This window comes from Nothobranchius furzeri, chromosome 2 (assembly GCF_043380555.1).
Source record: "Nothobranchius furzeri strain GRZ-AD chromosome 2, NfurGRZ-RIMD1, whole genome shotgun sequence".
Lineage (NCBI taxonomy): Eukaryota > Metazoa > Chordata > Actinopteri > Cyprinodontiformes > Nothobranchiidae > Nothobranchius > Nothobranchius furzeri.
The window spans coordinates 67,113,033-67,139,746 of NC_091742.1; the positions used below are offsets into that span (position 1 = coordinate 67,113,033).

The 26,714-nt window shown below is 41.4% G+C and overlaps 1 protein-coding gene across 2 annotated transcripts in view; it reads left to right on the plus strand.

The window, feature by feature from the left end:
* LOC107377414 (glucosidase 2 subunit beta) overlaps positions 1-26,714 on the plus strand; it is a 262,809-nt gene that overhangs the window by 184,087 nt on the left and 52,008 nt on the right. For both annotated transcript variants that reach the window (XM_015946971.3, XM_015946972.3), the window contains 2 exons: positions 11,383-11,449; positions 20,609-20,698. In XM_015946971.3, the coding sequence (XP_015802457.3) occupies positions 11,383-11,449; positions 20,609-20,698 (157 nt within the window). The remainder of the gene's footprint in view (positions 1-11,382; positions 11,450-20,608; positions 20,699-26,714) is intronic.

The following is a 26,714-nucleotide window of genomic DNA, read 5'->3' on the forward strand; positions in this document are numbered from 1 at the left end:
GCTCTTAATATTAATCAAAAGCTACAATTACAAATAATCTTAATGGTCAATTAAACCTCAAAAGAATGAAATAAAAGCGTGTCTAATAATTTCACAATCTTGTTCTAAAATTGCAGATTTTAAAGGAGCAATGTTTAAAGGTGGGGATTAAGGTAGGAATGAATGCCTTTCAGGCAGTACTCAGGGCACAAAAAAGCCCAAGAACCCCTTGCTCAGCAGGGCCAAGTCTGTGACATCACAGGAAAGCTTAACCTTGGTAGCTTTGGAGTCTTATTTACTGATATTTGGACATCTCATCCCTAACTCTAACCCTTATCTCCACAAATAACACAAGCCTGGAGGACTTCTGCCGTAAAGTGAAATAGCTAATGCTAATGGTTAGCTTAAACTAGCCAAGACGTCCGCTACTGACTCCTGGACATTAAAACAACAGATTTCCCGTTGTGAGTCAAGATGGGTGAGTCCATGGCTGCTAATTCAGAGTGTGATGTAGACCTGTGAGGATTTTCAAATCATAGATTTTCACCGTCTATTTTCTGTCAGAAGCTAATGCAGGAGATAGGTGTAAGAGGCAATTTTCATGTTCAGCCTGCATGAAAAACTCAGAGTGACAGATTATAATCAGAAAAGATGTTTAAAATATGTAATTTTTTTGTCAACCACACCTTAAGAATTCTACAGTGGAATAATCAGAAAATAATGTCTCAGTCATGTTGAAAGGAAGGTTGCATTGAAACAGATTTCGTTCTCAGCTGCCTGGCGGGGTGGTCATTTTTGTCCTTTCACAAAAAAAGAGGGATGTAGTAACTGTTTACAATCAGTGAGTTTGTGAAGTTGCGTAGCAAATAGTAAACACCTAAGAGTGCTAACACCAGATATAATAATGTATTTATCTAAGGCCCTGTCCACACATAGCCGGGGATCTGCCAAAACGTAGATATTTTTCTACGTTTTGGCCTGTCATCCACACGAAAATGGAGTTTTTTCACACGAAAACGGATCTTTTTAAAAACTCCGGCCAAAGTGAAGATCTGCGTTTTCTCCGTTTTGGGTGTCTGCGTGTGGACAGACAAAACCGGAGTTTTAAGCTCCGCAACGTCACTTTCCGCAACAAAAAATGCTGACATCACGTGTGCGACCTGTGTTTACACTAGCCGACAGCATGGATGCCCTCAGAGCTGCGCTCGCTTTATCAATTGTCCAAGCGCTGTTTGCTTGTTTGTTTTTGCAAGTGGAATTACTGCTCCTTGCAGAAGACCACAGACGAAGGACGAGGTTAAGAACGGGGAAAGTACTGCCGCCTACAGGTCTGGCATGTCCTTAACAACGTATTTATCCAGGTACGTGTGGACAGAGTTTTTGTTTTAAACGAGGTGGTGTGGATGCAAGTTTTTGGAGGGGCGGATATTCGTTTTTTTAAAAAAAAACGGCTACGTGTGGACTAGGCCTAATTATCAACTTACTGTGTATGACTCTTCTTTGCTTGTCATCTAGAACCTTGTGGTGCTGATTTGTAACTGGCAACAGCCATAAAACTGACAGAATTGCATTAAGATAGTGATTTTTATTTGATTTTTGCTTTAAAAAGGGACTGCAGTACCCCAATTTGAACACAGGATGCCATTCTTTCTTCATTCTTACATATTGCACCTTTAACCTCCATTCAGTGATGATTGATATTAAACAAAACTATGGCGAAAGCCTACATTTGACTAATGAATTAATTAGAAATAGAAAGACCTGTTAGTGGTGTAACTGTACGCTAAAATCATATTCGGTTCAGTTCAATGTTGTGAAGATCGGGCACTTGCAGTCATCATGCGTCACTCAATACAGCGTCCGTGCGGAAACTCGCCTAGGAACTTTTATCCGATGCACTTAAATCATAAAAATAAAAAGTCATTATTTAATGGAAAAAATAAACCGAAATGGTACGCAAGTGGACCGAACCGAACAGGACGAACCGAAAGGGTTCAACGCTTTCCCGTGAACAGTTACACCCCTAAGACCTGTGTATAATGACATCATACCAATTAGAAAACAGTAGATTTCTTTGACAACATTACTAATTTTCAGTGTCTTTTATTCATTTTGATATAGCTTTTTTATGTCCGTTTCAGTTTCAGTCTTTCACTAAGACTTGAGTATTCAGCTAGTGTAGAAATGGAGCTTTCTGCTGTTAAAGATGTTTCTCTTAGGAACAAACTAAATAGAAACATCAGGGGATCAATAGATATTTGACTTTCAGCAAATATCTGCTTCAGTGCAAGCAAACATGTGTTAAATTGGATGTGAAAACCTTGTTTTTTGGAACCAAAACATCAGTGGTGTGTGTATGAGAGAGAGCAACAGAAAGAGAAAGGTGTAGCGTGGACTAAAACGAATTAGTACATATTTGTTTAGCAAAAAGTACTTTTAGGTGAAGATGTGAAGTCATTTTTAAAAATGTTTTTGAAAGGTCCAAGTCAGATTTCTTGATTCAATTCAATTCAAGTTTATTTATATTGTGCCAAATCACGACAAGAGTCGTCTCAAGGCTAGGGTTGGGCATCATTTGATTTTGAATGATTCCGATTCCAATTCCTTGTTTCGATTCCGGTTCCTATCGATTCCCAATTCCGATTCTTTTGAGACATAGCATGTTTTACATGAGCCAGCTAACCACAGGTCCTACTTGATGAAATAATCTTAACTTCAACATGAATTTTAATTCTGTGAACAACAACATCACCTTCATTTAGACAAAAACATGTTTTGGAGAAGAAAACAAAAGACTTGCAGCCCAACCAGTGTGTTTGTTTCTGACCACAACCAACGTCTGGAAGAAGCCTCTGGGATGAGAGGCTAAATGTCTCCATCATATCCAGAAACGTCCAGCTGTTTTCAGCTAAAACTCTCAGGATGATCATGTCCAGGATGACTGAGAACTACACCTCCATGCTGCAGCAGCATTCAGTCAGAACAGAAAGTGAAACAAATGTAGCTGGCTGCATCTGACTGCTGACGCTCCGTGTGTGTTTTTATTTCTGTAGTGAGACAAACTCACCTCACACCGTCCAGAGTTTGTCCTTTAAGCTTCTATTAAATCCACCGTGTTGACGTATTTAACAAGTTTCCTCTACGCTGCAGGAGTTTAATTTTACATTACGGATTAAAAGTTCGGCAGACGCATTTGTTTATATTTGGCCGCCGGGTGGGGGGAGGGGGGACTCGGTGCTGCACACAGACAACTGGCGTCATTAGCTCTGAAAAGCGTTGATCACAATTTACAGATCATGTTTATTTTTCACGGAGATCGGCCGCGGATTATTCTTCCAGTTGGCATTCTAGGAATCGAAAAAAAAAACTGAAGGATTCTGGGAAAAACTAACAGTTGGAACCGGTTCCAATCGATGCTCGATGGCCAACCCTACTCAAGGCACTTCACATGGTAAACATTCCAATCCAGGTCAGTTCATTAAGCCAATCAGAAAAAAGTTTCCTATATAAGGAACCCAGCAAATTGCATCAGTGACTACGTTTACATGCAGCCAATATCCGGGTTATGATCGGGTTAAGGTCGGTATTCGGGTTTCTGAGTTGATCAGAATAACCCGTTTACAAGCATAAATAGAAAGAGTTACCCCTAACTTGCATAACCCAATTTAAATGCGGACGTTGGGGTAGCGTCAGGACGTATGGACTATGTCCAGACGCAGTATGCCTCATTTCCGGTTCTTCTTGTTCCGGTATCCGTGAAAACAACATGTTTCCCAGTTCGGAAGAGATAGCGACCGCGTTTGTTTGTGCTTTAGTTTCTTCGTCACGCCAAAAGTGTGGTGCTGTGCCGCGACTCGCCATGTTGCTCCCAACTTATTGTTTACTTCCGGTGTTCTGGCGCATACAAGACGTCTCGCTACTCAAAAGACCAAGATTCCTTGTGAACAGAGCATGCGCAGAACACACGCTTTGATGGGGATATCTCGATATGCGTTTACACGACCAAACATTCGGGTTGGAAAAGGGTTACCCCAGGTGTAGTAACCGGGTTTTTAAAAACCCGGTTATGAGCATATCCGGGTTTTTGGCGGTGTTTACAAGGACCTGCGGAACCGGGTTATTGTGAATATTCGGGTTTTAAAATGGTTACTGGCTGCATGTAAACGCACTGAGTGTCAGTAGGTTTGATGAGGTTGATGAGGATAAACATTTGGAACTAGTAAGTACGTTTTGTTGTATAGCGCTCATCACAGACAGAAAATCACAAAGTACTTCACATAGATAAAAAAAAGCATAAAGTCATAAAATCATAATGAGCTTAAAACAGAAATAGATTTTAATCAGAACAACAAAGTCATAAAGTTATAAATTACCATAAAACAAATGAAAGATGATTATAATTTTGAGTTAAAAATAAGAAAATAAAAGATTTAGGTCAAAGCAGATTTAAATAAAAGGGTCTTTAGCTGTTTTTAAAAGTGTCCAGACTGTCAATGCTGCGTAAGGATAAAGGAAGATCATTCCAGAGTCGGGGTGCAACAGTCTGGAAGGAAAGATCACCTCGACTTTTATATCCGGTCTTTGGAACTTCTAGAACAGGGGTGTCAAACTCAAACTCACAAGGGGCCGAAATGAAACTCTGGGACGGAGTCGAGGGCCAAACTTAATATTTTTGAAAAAGTGACGGCAAATTTGCACATTTTCTTTATCAACATGTATGCAATTTTGAACCTTTAAATTTGGAAACAAACATATTTCTGCATTAACACTGAATGTGCAATAACCAAATTACACACGAGCAAGTCAGTTTTAAATAAAAGGCATCAGTGGTATTCATTACTTGTGGTAAAATCAGCATTTTAAAAATCTATTCAGGATTTATGTTTTCTCGTTTATTCATTTTTCTTATTTTTTATTCTCCTTTTTTCTCCTGTAATACGTGTCATCGCTGCTGTGACGTCTAGCTTTCCCCACTGAGGAACAATAAAGGGATTTTCTATTCTATTCATCTATCTGCAGCCTTTCCACTTCCTGTTTACTGTAGGTTAAATCTTTGCTCACTTGCCAACAACAAAATAAAAATATCATTTTATCTTAAATGAAAATGCAACATCTCACCTGTTAACTTTCATGTTTTGGAGCAGAAAAAGAGCATAAAACCAACATATTTAAAGCTCAGTTTGCTCCACTGGTTTACTGTGATGCTCACCTGTTCCAGCCAGATACCTGCATCATGGGGTTGATCTGAGCTGAGGAGGAGACTCCTGTTGTTTTGTTTATCTTCATCATAATAATGACAACATTAGATGACAACAGGTGCTCACATAGGTTTGTGCTGATGAACATGTCTGAGCAGCTTGACCACGTTGTTGTGTGTCGGGGAGGAAACACAACGACAGCAGCCACAGAGCTGTGCTGGTTTGAGCGTGTCGCTGCTCGCTGGAGTTATATCAGCTCTGTCTGGAAGTTAGTTTGAAAACTTTCTCTTTCAGTCGTGAACACATTACTGTTGAGGGTCTGACCTCATGAGGAAATTACTATGCAGTGATTTTCTCCAAAATGACTGTGCTTGAATTGCTCTGAAAAGCAAATAATCACATCAGCGCCAAGAAACTTCATTTCCCATGATGCTTTGCACACGGAAGCATTGTGATGACGTCACCGCCTAATACCAGAAACACGATCTGCGGGAGGCGGGAGCTTGGACAGCTTTCCCGCAACTTCAAAGACTATAAATCATGAACGGAACAAAGAAAACTCCGTTCTTTTGCCCAGGATACCTGGCGGTAAGGACACGCTTGTCGAACGCTCCGACAGCTTGAGCACGCGGAAGCTCTAAGTGCCCAAGTTGAGCCACGCAACCGCTGGAAACCACTCCAACTCCATCGGGACCTGACTGGGAACGAGCGGAGCTCCATCCAGCTCTCAGAGACGCTGTAAGTTGTCAAACTCAGCACAAAAGAAACTTCATTCTCTTTGTGTCCAGCCCGTGGAGAAACACTCACGGAGAACGCCAAACAACGGAGAAAGCGACAACTCCATCAAACCGACGGACGACGCCAAACTGCGGAGAAACACGGAGAACCGTCAAATCAAAAGAGGGAGGGACGCCTCGCTCTTCTGGTGATCAGAAAACTCATTTCTCTCTCTCCTTTTCTTCTCCCGTTTCCTCTATAGTCCAGAATAAGCAATAAAACCGCGCTATTGCTTAAAAAGTAGCTTCGTGTTTTCCTCTTTCGTTCCCAAACACGTCCGTCGGGTCATTTTGAAAGAATAAACTGCTTATTGATCATTGTTTGGTATCTTTAAATGTTTTCTGCTTGGCCACGTGGTTAAACTAAAAGATATTAGTCGTGATTAATCTTTTGTGTTGTTTCATGATCCTTTGAAATGTTTTGAGTGAATTTAAGGTTAAGTTACTTATGATTCTAAGTGCCTTGGAAGTTAAAGTGCAAGTTGCCACCCACACTTTAGCCAGACAAAGGGGTCAGCCATCTTGCATACAGACTCCATTTTAGAAACACACACACACATACATACACACAAAACACCTTGAACATTATTTTGAATATACATCCTTTTATTATATCACATGGTTATTATTCATTTATGCCACTGTTTATTCATTTGACAAATTGTTAATTAAACGTTATAAAATTCAGATTTTCGTCTCCAGTAGCTTTGTTGTGTCGAAGAGAAGTCTCTGCTCCGAGGATTCTACGAACTTCAAGAAAGACTGATAAGAGTTTTGGATTCAATTTTTCCCCGGTTAAAGGGGAATGGTGCCCCGTATATCTAAGAATATCTTAATTAATTAATAAATCAGTAAATATTCCCATATTTACAGAATTTATTGAAGAATCCAAAAGTAAGTTAAAGCTTACGAATTGTTCGCTCCTAATAACCCCAACATTACTGAGCGGCTAGAATCTCCGTTTCTGGGCTTCAACGTCAGAAAACAGCTGAGTGAACTCGGCGCTGAGTGAGAGGAGTGTAGTTTGTCCGAGACAGCGGAGCTGCAGACACCCAACTACCTCTGACTGCCTCGGCGCTGAAAAAACACAAAGGAGGGGGCGCGTCTGCTCCGCGTTGGCGCCGCAAAGCATCATGGGAGTTGTAGTCTTTGCGGTAAAATCAGCTAGCGGGCCAGTTTTAATATATTTTTATATTTATCTCACGGGCCACATAAAAATGCTCCGCGGGCCTTGACTCTGACATATGTGTTCTAGAAGGTTCTGGTGGGTGAACCTGAGGGCTCGGGTTGGAGCATAAGGCTTTAACAGTTCAGTAATATAGGGAGGAGCCTGACCGTGTAGAGCATTGAAAGTTATAGTCAGGGTTCTAAAGTTAACGGGTAACCAGTGCAGAGACATTAGAATAGGAGTGATGTGAGCTCTTCTGTTTGCTCCAGTTAGGAGCCTCGCTGCAGAGTTCTGGACCAACTGGAGGGGGTCAGGGGTTGTTTTGTTAAAACATGTGAAGAGTGTGTTACAGTAATATAGACAGGAGGAGATAAAGGCATGGAGAACCATTTCAAGTTCATGTTTTGACCCCAACCTTCGCAGTTTGGAGATATTTCTTAAGTGATAAAACAGTTTTGGACCAACATTTTTGAGTGACCTTCAAGAGACATTGATTGGTCAAAAACAACACCCAAATTCCTTAAGTTTGTCGTAACGGCAGAGGATAAATGACCAAGTTTTAGACTAATCAGGGGAACCATGCTCTCAGGGGCAATGATCAGACATTCAGTCTTTTCAGTTTAACTGAAGGAAGTTATCTTCTAGCCAGCTGGCGATAGCTGATAGACATTCTAGTGATTCAGACAGTTTATATAACTCAGAATCCTTAAAAGAGCAGTACAGCTGAATGCCATCTGCATATAGATGATAAGGACATTATGAAAAAAAAAATCAATTATCTATCCAAGAGGAAGTATGTACTGTAGCGTCATGAAAGTCCTGTTTTTGACCTAAAGGTCATGATCTGCTGCGTCTGCTCGAGCAGAGACATAAAGTCTCTGACAGGCTAATCTACATGAGATAGTGGCCAAGGTCTTTCATGCACTCTGCTCATCTGAACTGCTTCACCTCTGTTACAGTCGAAGACAAAGAACACTCTTTTGATAAACGCATAATCAACAACTTTGTTATTACCAAAAATAATGTGAGCTCAATGTTCAATCAATTTGTGAAATGACAATGTTATTACTTGATATTATAATCCTGTGATCAGTAGTATTTTACAAGTAATTATAATCCTGGACATTTGCACTAGACACTAATGACACTTAATGCTAAAGCCACATGACACATTTCCTTTTGTCTGATCCAATGAGAACCTTCGTTTCTGGCGCGAGGCATGGTTTTCTGTGGTGTTTGTACAAACCCTCTTTTGCATGTCAAATTCTGATTCGCCACTAAACCAAAATATGACAATTATAAAACCTATCCCACGCCACCTTTTCTTTAGTTCAAGCGTTCTAGAGAAGTCTCGGACAGGCCACCCGGACTCCCTCTTCAGCCATAAAGAACCTCGACAAGCTGGATAAAATCTGTTGCAAGTTACACCTGACCGCAACGGTTCCTTCAGAATAAAAGCTGAACCTCACAACCCCTTCAGGGTCTTGGAGACACCAGTGATAACCTGTCGCTACCTGGAAGCATTCCAAGACTAGTTTGGTTGGCACCGCTGCTTTTCTACCGGCTTCGGTACCAAGGAGGGTCCAAGAGGACCGCGCCATTCTGGATCTAATGGAGGCTTCCCCTGGGGTACATAGACCGACAGATGGCGTTTCATGTGTGTTATAAATCTCCTACTAAAGTTCAGAGCGAAACATTCACTCCCACTCTGAACTAAATGCTTCTCCGGATCCACTGGTTCTGATAACAACATTCCACACACACATCATTCATCTCACGTCTCACTCCACCTTAGTCCATCAGTACACAGAGTGTTTAAGTTAGTCTTGTTTAAATTGTGTAGAAATAAATTCCTTAACTATTTTAAACCTGACTCTCTTTCCTTGGAATTAATACTAAGTGTCACTTAATCCCTGCTATAAAAAGTTCTGATATTCTGGTAAAAATATTCAAAGTTCCATCAGATTGATATTTCATATTTCTATGGAATCTCACATTTTATGGTTCATAAGTAAGATGTAAAGTACCCATTCTTTACAGTACAGTAGAAATGAGAGTGGACCCAAAACAGAGCCTTGTGACAAAGCTCTTATACTTGAAGATCAAGTACAAGAGTACATTCCAATTACTCTGACAACCACAAAATAAAATTTAACTTAAATTTTATTATCTTAATTACTTTTATGCTCCAACAAACAAATTATCTTGGTTTTTACACAAGAATAACCATATTGAAGTGGATTTGCATTTGAAGGCCGAACGAATTGAGACAGACCGCCATTTTTCACACCAGGATTCTTTCTCAGCATCTGTAACTTTTACCCCCAATTGTTCTGATGTTAGTGTGTAGTTGTACATTACATTCAGTTTTAACAGGCTTGTTATTGTGTGAAAGCAAAAGCACTTTATTTTGTGATGCATGAAAAATCATTAAAGAGCAAGTCACCCCAACACAAGTCTGAATGAGTTCTGCTGTATGGTGAGTTGCTAATTCTAATGGTTAGCTTCTACTAGCTGAGACGTTCTCTGCTGTTTACTGGACATTAAACCAACAACAGCCTTCCCTGTCACAAGTCAAGATGGGCGAGTCCATGAATGTTGAGTGACAGTGTGACCTACATCTGTTAGGCTTTTCAAATCTTAATTTTACTGTCAAGTTTTTATCAGAAGCTAACGCAGAAGGTAGGAGTTGGAGACTATTTTCATGTCCAACCAGTAAAAAAAAAACTTACGTTTTAAGATTTTAACCAGAAATAGTAAAAAAATTATTTTTCAGTGTTCCACACCTTTTAACATTTTTCAACACTGCAATAATCAGACTAGAGAAAGGCCGGTTTTAGCAGCTTATACAATGACCACAAAAGTCAAAGTATGCAGTATGAGCATTGGTGAGCAAGTGGTGTTGAGTGACAATTAATTTTAAACATGAGTGTGGATTTGTGCTAATAATTGTAAGGCTTCATGATCCAACAACAGAAGGCAAACATTCTCTGGATCTTTTTCCAAGCATTTATGTACCTATAGGTTGACTTCCCCATGTTGACAGTTACAGAAACCAAAACTGTTTCTCGCAAACATCATGACAATTTCTTTTGAGGGCTGTGAAAGGTTTTTGTAAACACCAGTAAAGTTTCACGTGAGCACTATAAAAGTTTGTCATGAACACCCAGAGGGTTTCTTGATGGCACCAAGAAAGTTTCTCATGACAACAAAGAAAGTTTCTGATCAACACCATAGATGTTTCTTGTAAGCACCAAGAAAGTTTCACATGAGCACCATGAAAGTTTTTCATGACCACCAAGAAAGTTTCTCGTGAATATCAAGAATGGTTCTCATGAGCAACATGAAAATTTCTCATGAACACCAACAAATTGTCTCATGAAAACAAAGAAAGTATCATGTGAACACCAAAATGGTTTCTCGTGAACTCCAAGAAAGTTTCTTGTGATCTCAATGAAAGTTTCTTGTGAAAACCATTGAAGTTTCCTGTGAGCCCTTTGACAGTTTCTTGTGGGCACCAAGAAAGTTTTTTTTAAGAACCTTAAAAGTTTCACTTGATGGTTGAAGAAGTTCTACATGAGCATCAAAAAAGTTTCTCATGACCACCAAGAAATTTTTTTCTGGAGTACCAACAGGTTCCATGAAAGTTTATCATGATTACCAGGAAAGCTTTTTTTTAAAGAACCATGAAAATTTCTCGAAAACATCATGAAAGTTTCACCTGAGTGCTGAAGAGGTTTCACATGAGCACCAAGGACGTTTCTGTTGACCACCAAAAAGGGTTTATGATGAGCACTGAGAAAGGTTTGAGTACAAGTAACATTATTTTTCCTTCCAGTTTCTTTTTAAGGACTTAGTAAATTCCCAACTTTCACATTTCACATGGAAGCATGTGAAATGCTGCTTTCCACATTGTCTGTTATATATATATATATATATATATATATATATATATATATATATATATATATATATATAAGTGACATATATTAGTTACAAAAGTAGAACAGTTGTTGTACCTGTGTTGCACTCACACAGCCTTTTGACGTATTCTCCCACAGTTGTCTCAATTTTGAGTGTGAAGAGGCTAATAAGCCTGCCGCTGTGCACTTAACTCACCTGAAAATAGCAGCCAGCATTCACGTGCAGCTTTATTTCTCTCACCAGCCTTGAAAAGTCCATATTGTTTGGCAGCACGCAGCTGTCGAGTTGCAACAGCTCCGCATTGTTAATTTGTCTGACCTTTTGTTTTGTCTACCAGCGGAGTGGGAGGCTACCAATCTGAGGAAGGTAGAAGAAGCTTATGAGACAGTCAACATGGAAATAAGGTAAGGGAAAATAAAGAATTAAAGAGGTTGGCTCCTGTTGTCGTGTATTTGTGGTTAAATCTTGAACACTGAACTCTTTCTGTGGATGATGCATTTACTTCCCACTTAGCTACTGCAAGTAGGATGGCACGCTATCTTAGCAGGACCTAAAATAGACTCCATCCCTCTGTTCTAAAGCAATGTGGAAAGCTGCACAGTAATGAATTTGTACTGTGTGATACCTAGGGCTAATTTTAATGAAGACAAACAAATGCTATTGGTTGCCTACTGTTCTCTGCAGGGTAAAGCCTCTTCCCAACCTATTTTGAGCAGAGGAGTGCCAGCTTGGGTGTGAGCTATCTCAAATTTTAAAATATGATCAATTGGAGTGAAATACTAAGTCATCTTTAGTATTAATTCAAAAATGTGACCTCCTGGTACCAAAGCTTTAGCTGCGTTATTTAAATCATTATGTTTTTATGCAGAAAACCTTCTATCCTGAAGAGATTTTCTTATGCATTACACAAAGTTAGTTCATTCTCATCATTCTGTAGTTTTATGTTCTACATTATAATATTTAACAGCATTTCAAATAAATAACTGTTTAGCAACTCAAACCAAGAGGGGAAATACATGAATCTGTGGACTTTACCACATGACAAACGATCATTGATGTGTTTTTTTTTATTGGTAGAGGTGTAGGAGTATACAGGTGCTGGCCAGTAAATTAGAATATCATCAAAAGGTTGAAAATATTTCAGTAATTCCATTCAAAACGTGAAACTTGTACATTATATTCATGCAATGCACACAGACCAATGTATTTCCAATGTTCATTACATTTAAATTTGATATTGTAACGGAATCAAAGTGATGTAACTAACCAAAGTTGTATTTTAATACACTGTTAGTAGTTCACTTTTATAAACAGAAGAATAGGCTGTTTTTATCATCAGGGAGTTTAATTAAACACTCTGTATTGACTTTGAGACAATAAAAGAGAGAGAGATGGTATCGTTTGAGAATCTTTAATTTCTGAATTATAAATTCTAAACAATCTACCAGGACTACTCTGTGATGGATGAGAATGAATTCGGATGTTGTGTTGGTGCGTGTGTGTGAGTGCGTGTGTCTGGTTCAGATTCTCTAGGATGACGTAATCGAATCTGGTCGTCTTTGTTATGACTAGGTATCACGAGGCTTATAAAGTGATGACATGAGCCGCTATTTTGCCGTGTACGTACCCAGTGGGGTCTCCCAAGTAGATCAGGAATTGCCAGGTCTGGAAACCTCGGATGTACGGTGGAGCTGTCGGTGCAGCGATCACAACGTTTCAAAGCCCGTCTGGAGGGTTGACCCCGGTACCGTTCAGCGGCGTCAGCAGGTGCTCTTATTTTGAAAGGACGTCGTCTGGTTGTTAAACGACGAAAATCTCCCGTTTCACAGTTCTTAGTTTAAAGAAAACGCATCCGGCCAGGCTGCGCTTGTCTTTAGGATGATGGTGAACAGAACTGAAGTCAAGATGGAACCGACTTAAAATGGCGTTGCCTTGTTTTATATCTCTGAATTGTTGATAAGTTTCAGTAAAGTAGATTGGACACTTGAAGTCAACACCAGATTCTCCTGCGGCAGCCGAAAGCTCTGATTGGTTGGAACAATGTGTCATGCATTTCTATGGAGATGAGGATCAGTATGTCTGCACCGTAGTCCTGGTTTCATTAAACATAATTCATGACATATTTATTTCACAGATCATTCACTTGATTATTGTTGATCAACATCTGTTTTGCTTAATAATTTTAATCACAAATAAAGTACTTTGATTAGGTAAAGCTTCTTCTTCTCCTTCGGACTCTTCTCCTGGAATGTAAACAGTCTGAGGAACAACCCGACCTTGGTTTTTCTACACGGTGTTATTGTGCCCAGGGGCCAGCTGTATGGAGTTGAAAACCATGAACTTCATAACCTTACATATCCCCCCTTTTCAAGGTCAATGTGGTCCTTCAAGAGACCACTTGGTCGTTGAACAAACCCAAGTTATGAAGAATCTCGACAACAGAACCGGATGCGATCCCAAGGGAACAGCCGTCTGTGGTGAGGCACGAACCCCACGCCGGAGAACAGTCTCGCACACTCCTCAGGAAGAACACAAGTCAGTAGGTTATTAATTATTCCCCATGGAAGTCATAAACGAAGCAACAGCAACGTCATATCCTCACGGGCAATAAAGCCAAGCAGGAGCAAATCTTGAACGTATCCACGAACAGGGTAGTATTCCAATTAAAAATCGATTGTTGTATCCGCAGGCAGGGCAATATTCCAAATAAAAATTGAATTATGTAAGAGTACTTATCGTAATCCACAAAAAGGGAAGAGCGGGTGACAGTAAACCCAACGAATGAGGTGTCCCAGCAGCCACGCCGGAACCACAGTCGTCCAAGGCCAACGAGCCGGAGCACCCTCAGGAGTAGTCGATGCAGATGACGAGTCACGGATCCACCCCCAGGACGCAGGATCCTCACAAGCTCAACAGAGGAGAGAGAGCACAGTGTAGGCACTTCAATGTAGACACGACAAAAGTGCATTTCATGTCATCAAAGAAATAAAAATAATAAAAACCTAATTCTATGAGTGCCTTTTGTACTATGTGTTAGTTTTAAGTGTAATTACCCATTAAGTGAAGAAATGGATGCAGCCCTGACTGTGTAAGATGCAAAAAGGGATGATGCGAGAAGCAGAACAATGAAAGAAACCCTAACCGGTATCAGTGAATCCTCACTGTAAATACTCGTGTCAGGACAGGGGCAAAATTGGTTACAGCCCAGTAGGATAAATTAAAGAATTGATAATCACAAACATAATTTTCACTGTTAAAATCAACTGGTCAAAGGTACTATAAAAAAAACGGAAATGTAAATCAGCACTAAAATGTAAATCAGTGGTTAGTAATCATGTTCATGTTAATGTACCTCTAAGGAATGGTGATTAGTAAAGATTAAAAAAAAAACAAAATTTTGGACAACAGTACTATGTGGCCTAACCCACTCACTGTTACCTGGCCTTTTACCTGACTCCAGGAGCCCACAGCATGTCCGTCTCAACACACCTTAAGTCTGCACGTGACGTATAACAGGAAAGACAACCATGTACACTCACAAACAAACAAATTTGTGTAATCAGAGATAGAAATCTGTGGAACCAACGGGACGCGTTTATCACCCCCCTTTTGAAGTCGGTGGATTGTTGTTGTTGGTGTCGGCCAAATCTGTGGGACCCTTGTGCAGTTTGATATGGTCCCTGTGTACCCATTTGTAGACGGGCGCCTTGTTTTTGTCGGCGATCGTGATCTGATACACGACCGGTGAGATCTTATCTGTAATCAGGTATGGACCCGACCATCTGGGCAGAAGTTTCTTAGCCAGCTTCCCCGAGGTTGCATTGTTGTTACCCGTTTTGGGAGCGAAAATGTAGTACCACGCCTGGTCACCTACATCGAGTTCGGAATGTGAGGCTTTCTTATCGTAATAAGTTTTTCTGCCTTCAGCCGACTTTTCCAGAGACGCCTGTGCGAACGAGAATGCTGCAAGCAGGTGATCTCTCAGGTCCTGCAAGTACTGGTCGCTTGTACACGCCGGGGCTGTGTCGGACGGAACCCGTCGTTGATACAGCAGGTGAAGCGGAAGGGTCATCCGCCTACCCGTCATCATTTCAAACGGGGAGACACCTGTAGACTAGTGAGGGGTAGCGCGTATGGCCATAAGGACCAATGGAAGTTTCACATCCCAATCTCGGTGGTTAGCTTTTACATACTTTTTTAACATGCTGATAACCGTGCGGTTCACCCTTTCGACCTGTCCAGAGGCCTGGGGCCGGTGGCTAATGTGGAACTTAGCCTTGACACCCAACAGTTCCCAAAGATGTTTCATCACGTCAGCGGTGAAATGGGTACCCCTGTCCGAGTCGACCTTCGTGGGCAGACCGAAGCGGGCAAAAACGTGATTCAGCAAGAGGACCGCTGTAGTCTTAGCCGTGTCATCCGGAGCCGGCAAACATTCAACCCATTTGGTGAATGCGCAGGTGACAGTCAGTATGTACTTACTCCCCCTGGTGGATTTGGTCAGAGGCCCCACCCAATCAAATTGCAAGTCCGACCACGGAGTGGTCTCACCCTTTTCCTGTAGGGGTGCTCTGTGCGTAGGGTTGGACGGCTGAAACTGACAACAAACCAAGCAACGCTCGACGTGGTCCGAGATATCACGACGCATCCCCGGCCAATAAGCAACCTGGCACAGGGCACCGAACGTGGCCTTGACGCCCTTGTGACCGGCCGATGGAGAGTCATGAGCCTGCAAGATCATGTCCCTCCTCAGCGGTTTTGGAGTAACAAGGACAGGCGGCGAAGGAGGCTTGGCGGCGTGCATCAGCAGCCCTTCGACGACCCTCAGCGTGGACCGCACACGAAAGAGAGAGCGAAGCTCTGGAACGGAATCAAGCTCGACGGAAGTCGGTAGTTGGGTTTTAGGATCAGAAATGTACTTGATCATCCTGCTGATAGCAGGGTCCCGGGATTGAAGACTGACAAGATCGGTATCCGAGTAGGCAGGTTGAACGGCCACCGCACCTTTGGGTTGTCCCGAGTTGGACGTTTTAGCAGCCCGAGCTCGAGTAACAACACACACCTGGTTTTCATCAGGGAAAGACCACACATGTCCATCAAGCCACCCGGGTTCGAAAACCCACAGGGGACCATCGGTCGCGCCCTGTTTGGCCAAAGAGTCTGCAAGGTCGTTCAACTCCTTTTCAGGACCGGGTGCGCGAGAGTGACCTTTGACTTTACGCCAGTAAATGTGCATGTCGAGTGCAGACACCAGAATGTCACACGCCCTGAAGAGGGCCTGATTTTTGACGGGCTTCCGGCTAGCGGTCTGGAACCCGTTACTCTTCCATGTTGGTAGGTGACACAAGAAACTGAGACGCGCGTAGTCCGAGTCAGTGCAAACCACCAGTTTAAATTTGATATTCATAAGTGACAACTAATGAAAACTCCAAATTTGGTATCTCAAAAAATTAGAATATTCTGAAAAGGCTGAATATAGAAGACACCTGCTGCCACTCTAATCAGCTGATTTACTCAAAACACCTGCAAAGGCCTTTAAAAGGTCCCTCAGTCTTGTTTTGAAGGCACCACAATCATGGGGAAGACTTCTGACTTAACAGCTGTCCAAAAGACAATCATTGACACCTTGCACAAGGAGGGCAAGACACAAAAGGTGATTGCTAAAGAAGCTGGCTGTTCGCAGAGCTCTGTGTCCAAGCACATTAACAGACAGGCGAAGGGACGGAAAAAATGTGGTAGAAAAAAGTGTACAAGCTCTAGGGATAACCGCACCCTGCAGAGAATTGTGACGACAAACCCATTCAAAAATGTGGGGGAGATCCACAAAGAGTGGACTGCAGCTGGAGTCAGCGCTTCAAGAACCACCACGAGGAGACTCATGAAAGACATGGGATTCAGGTGTCGCATTCCGTGTGTCAAGCCACTCTTGAACATGAAACAGCGCAAGAAGCGTCTCGCCTGGGCCAAGGACAAAAAGGACTGGACTGATGCTGAGTGGTCCAAAGTTATGTTTTCTGATGAAAGCAAGTTCTGCATTTCCTTTGGAAATCAAGGACCCAGAGTCTGGAGGAAGAGCGGAGAAGCACAGAATCCACGTTGCATGAGGTCCAGTGTAAAGTTTCCACCGTCAGTGATGGTGTGGGGTGCCATGTCATCTGCCGGTGTTGGCCCACTCTGTTTCCTGAGGTCCAGGGTCAATGCAGCCGTCTACCAGGAAGTTTTAGAGCACTTCATGCTTCCTGCTGCTGACCAACTTTATGGGGATGCAGACTTCACCTTTCAACAGGACTTGGCACCTGCACACAGTGCCAAAACCACCAGCACCTGGTTCAAGGACCATGGTATCCCTGTCCTTGATTGGCCAGCAAACTCGCCTGACCTTAACCCCATAGAAAATCTATGGGGTATTGTGAAGCGGAGGATGCAATACGCTAGACCCAACAATGCAGAGGAGCTGAAGACGACTATCAGAGCAACCTGGGCTCTCATAACACCTGAGCAGTGCCACAGACTGATCGAGTCCATGCCACGCCGCATTACTGCAGTTATTGAGGCAAAAGGAGCCCCGACTAAGTATTGAGTGCTATACATGCACATTCTTTTCATGTTCATTCTTTTCAGTTGGCCAACATTAGAGAAACAAACATTTTTTCATTGGCCTTTAGAATATTCTAATTTTCTGAGATACCAGATTTGATGTTTTCATTGGTTGTCACCTATAAATATCAAAATTAAACGTAATAAACATCGGAAATACATTGGTCTGTGTGCATTGCATGAATATAATGTACAAGTTTCACGTTTTGAATGGAATTACTGAAATATTTTCAACCTTTTGATGATATTCTAATTTACTGGCCAGCACCTGTAAGTGTTGTGCTTTCTTACTGCTGAACGAACCATCTTGAACCAGCAACATGAATTCTGTTGAAAGGGGACCACTATATACCTGGCTCACAGGCCAGAAAGATGCAAGTAGTGCTCGCTACAGAACCACAAAGGTGGGGCTGCACCAGAATCAGCCCCGCCCATTCCATCAGAGTCAGTCCAATTCCTTCCAGTTGTCAGACTTAATAGCATTCTGGAACCAAAGAGGGTGTTAAAGCTAATATCATCTAAAATGCAAGATTGAGGACGGAGTTGAGAAGTTAATTGAACCGTTTTTGTAAAGGTTCCATATAATTAAAAATCTAACATTTGGAACTTTTTACCATGTTATATTGTCATTTCCTCATAAGAAACACGCCAAAGCCATTTTTGGCCTCATTCACGCATTTTCCTCCCATCTCAGCTTCAATTTGGTCCTCTCCTCCCCCTGAAGCGGGTCTGGTCTTGGTTCTCCAATCTGGATATTCTGTGAATTTTCGGACAAATTATTTCTGAAATGACTTCTACTGAGACACCGTCGGAAAAACCATACATCCCATCTACAAAGACACACTGGATGGCACAATTACATGTAACGCCACATGTCTGTTATCAGATGTAGTGGTGAAGTGGTTATGGAGTCAGATTGGCATTCAGTTTTGCGCAGGTTCCCCTCCCAGTAGCGGCATTAACTTTTTTCTTCCTTTCTAGCTACACTTGCCAGTACTATGTTTACACAACTTATTGGTATACCGTTTAAAATATAATGACTAATGTGGTTTGATTTTTTTATTTATTTGTTTATTTAGCCAGTGCGAGTCCATTTGTGAGCAGAGTTTCAACTAAAATGCTGTTTAGGAATGACCAGAGACATAAAGGAACTTTTAGAGACATAAATATTTTGCAGAAAATAAACATTACAACTACAATATAAACAACTTAAACATTTCAGCTGGCTAAATAGATTGCTGCCGAGCCCACCGAGAGTCGAACCAGCATCAGTAGAGGGGAAAGCAAAACTTTAGTCAGACGATCATGCCACTGGACTATCAGAACCCATCCAATAGCCTTAAATGCTGTTGTAGGCTGGTTTGTTGGAGCGGCTGTGGGCAGATATTTGCTAAAAGAAACCTTTGCGTTTCGTGATATATTCAGGCTTTGTCATGTAGCAAGTTATATGTATCTTGTTTAATTGGAGCATAGAACATAGCATTAACGACTGTAAACTAGTAACAGCCATAATTAATGTGGGTCAGGTTAGTTTGCGATAAAGTTAAAAAACAAAAACAGAAGCAGTCAGTGGGCTAGGCTGAGTTTGCGTGAATGGGCGGGGCTGACTCTGGTGCAACTCCACCTTATGGTGCAGCTCCGCCTTTGTAGTTCTGCAGCGAGCACCCTCTTGAAAGATGTAGCTCTGGCTCGCGTGCAGCTAGCTGGTTACCCATGCTATAGAACGCTGGTTCCCAAAAATAGAGATTGGGTCCTCTCTGGATAAAAGAAATTGGGCGTGTTAAAGAAATCAAGTTTACTATGCTAGTGAAATGTTTTGGCTTAACTGCTACATAACTATAGAGAGCATTAGTTATAAAAAGAGTTATGGACATCTCCTATAGGTTATATCAATGAGTGCCTTTAGGTGGCATTATCAACAACAACATGAACACAAGCAGCAGAGCCATCACAAAGTCATTATCCAGTCATCATCTTCATCTTCCAATATAAAATGTTCTTATTCAGGATGCATGCTCCCTCTGATGTTTTCATGGACATATGAAACAGCCATCAATAGCCGATGAGGCATCTGTGGCTCTTTACGTTTTCTGAACGGTCGTTACAGTAAAGGAGGAGAAGAGTGCCATGCAGAGAAATGGTTTTTACCAAAGTGTAAAGATTTGTCTTTTTTCCTCTTATAAACAAGTAAAAATCAGGAGCTAGTGTGACTTTAGATGTTTCAGTTATTTTTCGTCCAACATTTATCCACCATTACCTCTTGGTCAAATTACTCAGAGCTGTAAAGAAAAAGTGATTCACACAAAAATGACTCGGTGCATGAATGCCATGACCTTTGTCCTCACTGAGAATCACATGCACACACGGTTAAACTACATACATTGTTTCCTGTCCCTGATTCTCCTACCCAACCCTGCCTTGCCTTATCAACATCAAGCAAACAATCACTCTCCCCAAACATTTGTTAACCCTATTAGTAATTCTGGGTTATAAAAATGGAAATGAGGGCTCGTGCACCATTAGAGATAGGGCTCACTCACCTTATCTGCCTTTAGTGAAGGAGACCAGCCCTCTCCAGCTCAGGTAATTGAAGACACTGCATAGTAACAAGCTTTAAAGGGCCACCTCATTAACATACGTTCCAAGAATTCTCCTTAATTTGTTTATTAATAAAAATGGTGATGAAAATAAAGGCACTATTGCTAGGGTTAGGGTTAGTGTGGTTCTGAGTTACAGGGGTATTAGTAAACACTATTTGGTTGTACATACTTCCTTTGAAGTATCCCTTGTAGATTTATCCATTTATTTCCTGAGGAATACTATTTAGAAGCTTTAAGAAAAGGTCCTTGTCTAAAATGTGTGTAAATAGTTAAAACATGAAATTATCATGGAAAATGTAAAGAAATACATAATTAAAAGGTTTTAAATTGAACTTGTCATTGATTTTGTACTTTTGTGCTCCTCAGAGATTTACAGAAGAATCTTAGTATAGACTACGGAACAGACTGGGAGTTTTTGTTTCTGAGCGGCCAGTGCTACAAGCTGCAAATGTATGAGTAAGTAAAGAGTTTGTTTTTTACATTTTTTGTTTGTTTGTTTGTTTGTTTTAGATGTATTGGCAACTATTATACAGACTACTTTAAAATCAGAAGTTAAATACAAGCCAATGTCTTTGGTACAAAAAGGACAAAGGAAAGTTAAACCCTGGATGATGGTAGTGTATGGAGAGAAGATTAGATCTTCACTTTTAAAATGACTTCACCACCAAGAACATCTTCTGAAAGAACTAGAAGAGGAAATACAAGGTAATAATAAAGGTACGGTAATTGTAGTAATGTTGCAAACAAAAAGCTCAAATGCTTGCATTACAATAACAAAAAGGCCACTGAAACCATCCACTAGAGGGCCAGAGGTCTGTTCCTTCTTCAACTTCAGGGTTCTGGTGCAATGTCTTATAAATGCATATACAGTCACTGGTTCAGAGCAGGTTGATGAGCTGATAGTTTGTTTCAGCAGACATCAAATCAAATCACTTTTATTGTCACATCACATGTGCAGGTACACTGGTACAGTACATGCGAGTGAAATTCTTGTGTGCGAGCTTCACAGCAACAGAGCTGTGCAAAAATACAGTAATGTAAAAACAAGTAAAATATAAAAATGGCTAATCTAAGTATACAAATGAATAAAGTCAACAATAAGATAAGAGATATAAAATATACAGAGGCTGGACATTGATACCATTTTAGAACAACTTATTGACATGTCATAGTGGTTTGGGCATAACAAGGGGCATTATGCAAGGAGGAAAAAGAACACGGCATTCCAAGAACACCTGCTACCTACAGTAAAACATGGTGGTGGTTCCATCATGCTGTGGGCTGTGTGACCAGTGCAGGGACTGGGAATCTTGTTAAAGTTGAGGGATGCATGGATCCCAATCAATATCAGCAGATTCTGGAGACCAATGTCCAGGAATCAGTGACACAGCTGAAGCTGCACTGGGGCTGGATCGTTCAACAAGACAACGACCCTAAACACTGCTCAACATCTACTAAGGCATTCATGCAGAGGAACAAGTAGAACGTTCTGGAATGAACATCTCAGTCCCCAGACCTGAATATTACAGAAGAACTGTGGTGTGAGTTAGAGAGAGCTGTCCATGCTCAGATGCCATCTAACCTGAATGAACTAGAGATGTTTTGTAAAGAAGAATGGTCCAGAATACCTTCAGCCAGGATCCAGACTCTCATTGGAAGCTATAGGAAGTGTTTAGAGGTTATTTCTGCAAAAGGAGGATCTACTAAATATTGAGTTCATTTCAGTTTTGTGGTGCACCTGCCTCATTTTGTTTAAATAAGTATTGCACCCTTTCTGTAAATAAACATTGCTTCACTTCCCAAATATCACTGAGTGTGTCTCCTTTATGATATATTTCACTGAAGTGTTTTATCGTAACAACCAACAATTTATTCAGGAAAATCATGAAGATAAACAACACTGCTCAAACCTTCACATCCCACTGTATGTGGATATGTGCAACAGAAATTAACAGCAAGTTCAGAGTGTAACACTTCCAACTGGGAATTAGAAATCCACTTTAGCTAGTTTATGGTTATTAGCTTATCTTTATTTCTCCAAAGTAAAAACTTTTCTAAAAGCAATCTATAACATATAGAATTATTAGATATAACAGATAGAATATTTTTTTGTCACATCCATTCCACAGAAACCTATCTGACCTATAGCTTTGTGTTCATTAAGCATATTAGACGGGCTGGAACTCAGCTTAGGTAATATTTAGTTTGTTATTGCCAGATTTTCTCCTCAGAGGTAAGACCAAATTTAGAAAGGATCACATCTTTGGCTTATTATTACTTCTTACTAATTCTGACTATTAAAGTTTGTGCACCCATACATTTAACTGGAATTGGCCGAGCTGTGTAGCTGAAGGTAATCTGACTGGATAGAGGCGTGAACAAGTCTGACAAAGGCAGCATGTTAAACTGAATCTATCATTTTAATACAGATGCACTATTTAAAAAGTACTGTCGATAACACCAGGGATCATTACAGTACAGGGATGCCATTTCAAAGCTGATACTCAATGTAAGCTCCAAGTCACCCTAGAGAAGCCAAGCAGCTAAATCAACTAAATTTAATCAACAGAATGAGCTTCTTTTACTCTTTCCCGCTGCATCCCCGTGGCCCCTGCTGGGGTAGAATCTGTTCTCCGCAGGATTGCTTGCCAGCTGGAGTTTTAGAAGCCTGTGGGTGGTTGCAGTTTTAAAAGAAAATCATCTGAGATCTGCACTATACGATCTGCACACCAAATGCTTTTTCAGGCATCTTTGGACTAAATGGTTTTCCCATGCCCTCATGAGCCAGTGTGATTTGTTTGCTTAGTGTGCTGTTTAGGGCAGAATCTGGAAAAAATGGCCAGTTCTTCATCATAAGGACAAAGAAAATACAAACTTAATTCCATCTTAATGTTCTCCCTGCTGACAGAACATTTTTCTTATGGGTTAGTTTAATGAGCTAGAATTAAGGTTAGGTGAGTAGTTGGCATTTAGATTTGGGCAGGACAATTGTATATCTATTCTCATATGCACACACACACACACACACACACACACACACACACACACACACACACACACACACACACACACACACACACACACACTAAATTAAGTCAGATTATTTAGAATCCTACAGGACTGATAACCTAACATCTAGTCCCTACACAGCCATAACTAGCTGGTATTGCTGTGCCTTCTAAAAACTGCAATATCAGTGATTCATGCAAGATAATTTTCTAAACTTTCGTAGTACCATCTTGTTTGTTTTACTCAAGTATTTTGGCAAAATTGTCAAGACATCCTTGCCAGACTTGACCCATAAACCCTTTTCAGATAGACATTCTGGAATATGTGTGGACAATTCAATCCGGTTTTTAACCAGAACTGTGTTTTCAGACACACCACTTTTGTACCGAAACTTGTCCTTTTGGTTGCCTTCACACAGCAGGGAAAAGTTCCAGATGTCTGACGGGGGGGATCGGGCTTATGTTAAGCATAATTCTGCACACGAAGATGCATAAGAGACCTGGATGATGAAGCTCAATGGTTAAAGGAATCACGGATGCGGTGTGAAGCGCTCCGTCGCGTGTCTAGATGGTACCGTAGGAGGCGAGCTGCCATAGTTCGCTACAGGAGCAAGCTATCTAGGTGCGCACAGCGTCCCCCGGTCCCTTCCTCCTCCCGCTCCTCCCTGTCCGGAACTCGACCTCACCAGTCTGAAGCAGCCACCTTGTCCGTAACAAGTCCGGACCTGTTACTAGGTGCTTCGTCCGGTTTAATTACGGAAAACGTTATCCGGATGTTTGTATTCAGACACAAAGGTCTTACGGACAGAGTCCGGAACATTTCTATTTTTCATGGCCTGTCTGAAGGGGGCTTGAGTGATTCAAAAACTAGTAGAAGTACTTTGAAATCAATCCTGTAGTTTACTGGTAACCAGTGAAGAGAATTAAGAACAGGAGTGATGTGTTCAGTTTTCTTCACAGCTTTTTTGAGAAGACCAGTCAAAAGACCATTGCAATATTCCAGCCTGCTGGAGATGAACGCATGAATGAGATTCTCTAGGTCTTGTCTGGGCTTGAGACCCCTGAGTCTTGCTATTTGATGAAGATAATAAAACACTGATGTAGAGGAACTTGATTCAAACTAAGCCATTTTTGTTCCGTTACAAAATCTCTATCTTAGCATGAAATTCAAAAGTCATAATTGTTGTTTTATAAGGCTTAATCCTATCTTTTTACCATTTCAGATTTTTTTAAATGTCATGTGATCGGGCCCGATTTCAGATCATGTGATCAGATTGGAGCGTCCCAACTCAAAACCCATTGCTCCATAATAATACATAACTTTAAAGGTGAAAGAACTTGGGAAGGTGGCAGAGTAATAAAATGTGAGTGTGGTTCATGGTCTGCACTGTACTTAGTGATTCTGGCACAGGGGGCGATGGTGGCACAGGAGTTAAGTGCTCGCCCCGTAATCGGAAGGTTGCAGGTTCGAGCCCGGCTCAGTCTGTCGCTGTCGTTGTGTCCTTGGGCAAGACACTTAACCCACGTTGCCTGCTGGTGGTGGTCGGAGGGACCGGTGGCGCCAGTGCTCGGCAGCCTCGCCTCTGTCAGTGCGCCCCAGGGCAGCTGTGGCTACACTGTAGCACATCCCCACCAGTGTGTGAATGTGTGTGTGAATGGGTGAATGACTGATTGTGTTGTAAAGCGCCTTGGGGGGTTCCAGGACTCTAGAAGGTGCTATATCAAATGCAGGCCATTTACCATTCTGAATAGCTTTGGTCTCAGAAAGTCAGCTGACCCCATCTTTGCAATGGTTGGAGGTGCTTTTCTTCTTGGCTTTAAATCTAAAAAAGTGAACCGGTTGCGACCTTTGCAACCAGTTTATCTTCTACAGTTGTTTTTTTATAGATTTTGGTGAAAGTTGGTGACATTTTCTTGTGAACGTTAATCTGCGTCTTTGCTTTAGTTTACTTGTGTTCCATATTTGAGTTAGGCTTGTTTGGCTTTGAGAATGAAAGAAGTTGCCACTTTTTCCCCTCTTTTTTTGGCCTATTGACATCATACACTTAAAGGTTTTTAGTCTTCAAAAAAAGACCCCAAAAAAATCCACCAGTTCCAGCTTTATAGAAAGTGCTTTGACCTACCAGCACCCTCTCAGCTATGCACCAGTTCTCCTCCCTGTCCCCCTCTGTCCTCACTGTTTGCCTTGAACCGTGATCCTGAAAAGATTTGACATTGACAGACACACAAACCGAGGGCTTTCTGTTACTCTCCCTCTTGTGCCAAAGCCTGGCACGGCAGAAGAAATGGAAGAAAACCACACTCCTCTTTCTAGCATCTTGATCATTACAGAACCATTTCTCATCCATCTCATTTCCTCAAATCTGATTATCGCTTCCTTTTCAAACACCATTGCAAAGAAGTTCCTAAGGTGTGCTCTTGTCTTTATTATAACAAATGTTGTGTTTTATGGGATTTGGTTAGGTTAATTTCCATATTCTGCTTTCCGTACTTGTAAATTCTCAAGCAGTCAACTTTTCTTACAGCTAATTTCCTTAGCATTGATTCGGCCTCGTCTGACGATGTTGCGAATCACTTTTGCAAACTGGGTCAAGAGATTATTTTCTTTTGAAGGAAAAACATAATTCATTTGTTTTCAAAGTGGGAAGGGGGGGGGGGGAATCGTCTTTTGTTGTTGAGCACTTTTAAGTGGAATGATTAACGGCTAGATAAGAAGCTAAATGCGGTGTAGTAGCACTTTCCACTCTGCTGCCTCATCAGTTTCTCTAAAGACCATAAACAAAATGAATATAAGCTCACAGAGAGGTCTTGTTCTTGGTGCATTATCATTTAATGGCCTTTATGTCTTACTTCCAAACACATTTTCTTTATGCTTTCGTCTCATTTATTTTATATTGCATCACATCCAGGTTATTCAAGTTCACCTAGCTGCAAAAACATTGTGTTGAATTTCTCTTGGATAGGTCTTTAGGGTGCAGATGTTCCCTTTTCACAAGCCGGGACTTTAGATGGCAGGCTTCTGCTGGAGAATCAGAAGTAAGCTCAGCAGTTCAGTCAACGCAGCATGGAGGAAGACGCCCCATAATGAGCTCTCAGAGGCGGAGCCCCTACCTACAGCAGACTAATATTTCTCCTGTGGATTTGTTGACACTCCTCAAAGCAACTTAAATCGAAGGGCCGTGATTTATGCAAGACTGTCAGGTCAGATTGACTCAGCCTCTGCTCTCATGTCATAAGAAAGTACAGCACTTCAGTGAGTCATGCCTGCGACTGCGGTTCAGCTCTGACAGAGAAGAGAGAAGGATAACAGAGCACGAGTAACACTTCCAACTGTCTGTGCAACATCACATGGCCTTAACAGAGCACGGGCTTGTTTCAGCTGAAGAACGGGACTCCATTTGAAGCCGAATAGGTTTGAAACTGTGACGAGGTGGGCGAGTCCCAAATTTTACTGAGAGCAACAA